Source organism: Nanorana parkeri, unplaced genomic scaffold (assembly GCF_000935625.1).
Source record: "Nanorana parkeri isolate BGI_ZX_2015 unplaced genomic scaffold, ASM93562v1 scaffold1388, whole genome shotgun sequence".
NCBI classification, from domain to species: Eukaryota; Metazoa; Chordata; class Amphibia; order Anura; family Dicroglossidae; genus Nanorana; species Nanorana parkeri.
This window is the reverse complement of record NW_017307656.1, coordinates 233,863-238,969: the sequence shown is the minus strand read 5'-3', so window position 1 is coordinate 238,969 and position 5,107 is coordinate 233,863. Positions and strand designations below refer to the sequence as shown.

The window sequence follows — 5,107 nt, the reverse complement described above, 5'->3', positions numbered from 1 at the left end:
CTCTGGGGGAAGGGAGGGCTCTGGGGGAAGGGAGGGATCTGGGGGAAGGTAGGTCTCTGGGGGAAGGGAGGGCTCTGGGGGAAGGGAGGGATCTGGGGGAAGGTAGGTCTCTGGGGGAAGGGAGGGCTCTGGGGGAAGGGAGGGATCTGGGGGAAGGTAGGGCTCTGGGAGAAGGTGTCCCGATGTATTGGGTGTTTTGTGGCAGGGTGCCATTGTAATCAGTAGTTGTGCACATGACGAAACATCTCCTCTATTTCCAGGATCATGTGTCATGGAGTCTCCCATGGATCAAGTCCCTGTCCCCACCGTTTCCTTCATTCCTCCCCCGCCACCCCCGAAAAATGCTGCCCGGATGCTGGCGTTGGCACTGGCTGAGTCAGCCCAACAGGTTTCTTCTCAGAAGAGACCACCCTACCTCCAATTCATGGATTTACCACTGCCCCCGCCACCAGAGGAAGAGCCACCGCCAGAGCTGCCGCCACAAAACCTGTCTCCACCACCGGCGGACGCCACTGAGATGAATCCCGACATCACCCCAGAGCCCACCACCAGCACCAGTTCATCGTTCTCCATCACCACTATCCACTACAGCCCCGTGAAATGTCCGAACCCAATGCCGGGACCAAGTCCGTCAGCCATCACCCCTGGACTGAGCCCTTCCACTCAGGTACTACACCTCTTGTATAGGACACGTGGGAGCCAGGGGAGTCACTTTAATTAGGTAGATGGAAGACCCCCGAGTATACGTTATTTGTAATCCTCACCAAAAATTGTTCTATTTGCATTCATGCTGCAATCTGAGACCGCATGAATGTGAACACAACCGGGGAATTTATCAAAACTGGAGCAGACAGAATCTGGAGCAGATGCCCATAGCAACCAATCAGCTTGTATCTTCAGTGAAGTGAAGTGTTCAGTGAAGGTTTGAAAATGAAAGGCGGATGCTGATTGGTTGCCATGGGCAACTGTTTCAGATTCAACTGCATCAGTTTTAATAAATTCCCCTCATGTGATCACACAGCCAGCTTGGCACACAATATCTGTAGCATAGTATATATATATATATATATTTATTATAAGCCTTCAGAAAATAGGATACATATTGAGCAAATGTTAACTTTGTAGGTGGGTTGGATTAGGAGAGTGTCATCGCTCTGCAAGCCGATAGAAAACATACTTTAAAACAAAAGATTAAATATAAAACATTATTTATGGATTACTTTGTATAGTGAAAACGATCAGAATTTCATATATTCATGACAAGACGTAGGGAATGTTTAGTGACTTTGTACATATTTTGCATTCTCACATTCAGCCAGCAGGTGGAGCGTTAGACTGCTTTTCCTATTTCCATTTCTTCTTACTTCTTGTTGACAGAAATCCCGTTTACAGAGCTCAGTAGCTCAAGCTGATATTTTTAGTGATACATTTATAATAGGCGTGTGTGTATGTGAATGTTTGATTCCTTCCTTTTCATTAAATTGTATCTATTGCCATTAGATTTCCTTAAAGGAGAGCTACGAGGTCAGGGCTTTTCCCCATAGTTCTCCTCCGGGTAACGGGAGGACACAAACTAGCGTCCTCCCGTCACCCTAAGCTCAGTATATAGGGAGCTACAGCTCGCGGTATACTGAGACGCTGCAGGCGAAGCGGATCCCGACAATTATGTCTGGATCCGCCCAGCTGTGTGACTGACAGCTGGCTCTGCCTATCTAAAGGCAGAGCCAGCTGTACCTGCCCCCTCCCCCGTCCGTTCCACCAGTCAGCGCTGGCGGATCGGAGCGGGGAATCCAGCCCCTCCCCTTTCACAGCAGAGAGCCGTGACAGGATCGAGAGGTGAGCGAAAGCCGGCATGTGTTCGCTCACCTCCCGATCTACTGAGCCGACCTGCGACAGTCTCATTGTCACAGGTCGGCTAGAACTATGAGGCGAGTGAAAAGCACTCCCCCCCTCCCCCTCATAGTTCTCCTTTAAAGTGACATTAAAGGACATCACCCCCCCCAATGTTAGTGTAAGGACTTACCTTAAATGATGCCTCCTAATCCGATCATCTTCTTTAGTGTAGTTTTCAGCAGTCCCTCCAGCGCTGGGTGATGGTCTCCGATCCGGCGCTGACTCCTCTGTCCTCCTCTCCTCTGATGTCCCACGGTGTCTGTGCGCGTGCATGCTGCTCCATAGACTTACCTTGTTTCTCTCCTCGTCTCCCGGCCGAACATCTGAACTGCGCATGCGCCCGCCCCATGATCTTTTGCGGCCGCCCGAGACTCCTCAGATGTTCTGACGGGAGCGCGCGGCGGAGACACTGGTAAGTGTAAACATGTTTGAAAAGGTGTTTTAAAAAAAAAGTTTTTGCATATATCTCCTGCTTGCTATTCAATTGGTGGCTGACTAAATACTTTTTTGCCCCACTGTATATGCAAATACACGCTGAGGGTTTATTAACCCTTTCACACTGTGCTATGCAGAAAAGGCCAACAGCTAGCTATCTCACAGTAGCCAATCACATTCTTCATTTCTAAGCTTCGTTGGAGGAATTAAACAATTCTGAGTAATCATGGCATAGATCATTTGAACGATGAGGACGTATTCATCCATGTACGTAGACTGTTGGCGTGAACTGTAACCTCTGTGGTCTTCTACATTTCAGGTGCCAGAATCCATTCCCCCTGAAGACATGCCACTGCCGGGGCCGGGCGACATGAATCCCACCTTCCCTACTGAAGCCTTCACTCCATCCCCTCCCTCTGATAAGCCCAGTCCGAGGCCTCACCTTCACCAACGCTCAGAGTCCTTCCCATCACACCCAACGCAGAGCGCGGCTCCACCAGCTCCACCCGTCCGCACCATGGAGAGTCGCCTGGCTACTGCTCTGCACTCCAACTACAATGAGGCAATCACAGCCAGCAATTACCACTCCTTCCTCAACACAATGATGCTGCCGTCTTCATTGGAGGACGCACTGCCCAGACACAACTATTCAGCTCATGTGAAGTCTGAGAATATGACGGAGCAAGGAGCCAACTACAGACATCCATATCCAGCCCAGGCCAAAGCAGAAGACAAAGTGGAAATGGGAGATGCCTACCGACAATATCTATCCAGTAAGTCTGAGAGCACGGAGCTCGGTTACCGCCATCTCCATCCTTCTCCGACGGATCCAGAGACTCTTACCGATACCTACGACACATTAATGCATCATAAGGCGTCTGCAATTCCCAAGTCCTACAGAGCTGAGACTCTGCACATGCCGCCATATTCTACTCGCTGCGAAGCTCCCTCCTCCAATTCCACACTTTATGGCACTTATATCACCCAAGCCAAACACTCGGGAATGCAGCACTCCCGCGCAAGAAGTCGTCCAGACTACATGGGATCTGCGAGTCCAGGTCTACGAAGTTACTCCGAGGACTCTACCTCTTATCCTACCATAAGGCGGGTTCAGTCTATGCATGTGCCTATGCAACCTCCACCTCCTCCTGTACGTGCAGTCCCCATTTCCAGAACCGAGGTCCCCCCAGAGGAAGAGCCTGCCTACTGCCCACGCCCAGTGTACCAGTACAAAGCATGCCCACCCTTCAGCTCCTCTTCGGATTATCACGTCACTCAGCTGCAGCCTTACTTTGAGAACGGGAGGGTACATTATCGATATAGTCCCTATTCAGGGAACACAACATATTACTCTTCTGATGGAACCTTCTATGACATGGACCCCTATAGCACCTTGCGTTTGCGACAGTTGCACCTCTACCCAAGCCGTGATTTTGCTTCTTACACTACGAGACACCAGCCCAAGACTGCATATCGATCGCAAGGCCTTGCTCCATACCCCAGAGGAACCCTACGTGAGCACAATTTCATCAGTCGAGATGTGCCTCCAGAGCACCCTCGGCCCCTTCATATCTCCTGGGATATGGAGGATATGGACCGTTACAGGCTGCAGTCTCTAAGAAGAGAGAACAAGTCGCGTCAGAGATCCAAGGGGCCTGTCATGTCTCAGTATGATAACGTTACTCCATCTCTAGTGGAGGACATAGCGGGTTTAGATGTGATTCATCTCAGAAGCCGCTCTGACCCGGGAAAGACCCCCGGCCTTCTAAGCGTTGCTGAGTCAAAGGATAGCCGATATCCTGGAAGAACGGAAGGTGACGAGAGACTGGCAGCCCCTCCCCCTCCATATGGAAATGGGCATCAAGATCGGCCATCCCTTCCACAGAAGCAGACTGGGACAAGTAGGAGTAGAATACAACAGGAGGTCAATCCTGAGCACCGGACTCCACCGCAGCAGGGTACTGGACACCGGCAAACCTCCGATGGAAGAAATGGTCCACCATTCCCACCGGCAGAGTACAACTCCAAGTCCATGCCAATGCCTTCTGATCACGCATCTTATCATTCCTCCAACAGTAAGTGCAATGTGAACCCCCAGGAACCCGTCCGGCTAAATCACAAGGAAATGAGGCTGCCGGAAGATAAAGACCGGTCCCTTGCCAGGCCGGCCGACAATTCTCACCGAGACTGTTACAGAGAAGACACGGCTCAGTTCTCCTCTAATACAGCTCCACCTAAGCCGGAGAGGAGCCACAGCCTGAGAGGCCATAACCCCGAGTCTTTGGAAAGAGAACCCGCCATCTTTTATCCATATCAAACTCTCCACAGCAAGCTCCACAGCTCCATAACCGCACTATCCCAGTACGACAATGTGGCGGATTACCATTCCATACCCCACCATCGATCAACCAGCCAAGCGGCTCCGAACGCCTTCCCCAATTCCAATGCTCGGAACTATGCCACGGCACTCGGCCAAGGAGGCTTTCTAGCTGCCGAGTTAGCAATGCAAAGGCCGGAGGCCAAAGTCCACGCAGAGTGAGGTTCTGCCAGGAAGGGAGGGTAGAAGGTGGAGAGGACTTCATTCTTATTAGGCAGACCTCTGCTGGACAGCGGACTGTTTTATTTTTTCAAAAGACGAGACAAAAAAAGATTAAAAAAAGAAAACCAAATCCCTAAATGCGATACACAATAACCTGAGTCCCCAATCCCACCACGAGCAATACACCCGGACAGCTGCACTCCGCTCCATTGTTAGAGAAGTGTTTTTATGTTGTAAAAG

The 5,107-nt window shown here is 50.7% G+C and overlaps 1 protein-coding gene across 4 annotated transcripts in view; it reads left to right on the top strand.

Annotated features, from left to right (window-relative positions):
• ARHGAP32 (Rho GTPase activating protein 32) overlaps positions 1-4,989 on the top strand; it is a 54,265-nt gene extending 49,276 nt beyond the window's left edge. For all 4 annotated transcript variants that reach the window (XM_018569751.1, XM_018569750.1, XM_018569749.1 and 1 more), the window contains 2 exons: positions 261-667; positions 2,648-4,989. In XM_018569751.1, the coding sequence (XP_018425253.1) occupies positions 261-667; positions 2,648-4,867 (2,627 nt within the window). In that variant the 3' untranslated portion in view covers positions 4,868-4,989. The remainder of the gene's footprint in view (positions 1-260; positions 668-2,647) is intronic.
• Positions 4,990-5,107: the final 118 nt, after the last annotated feature.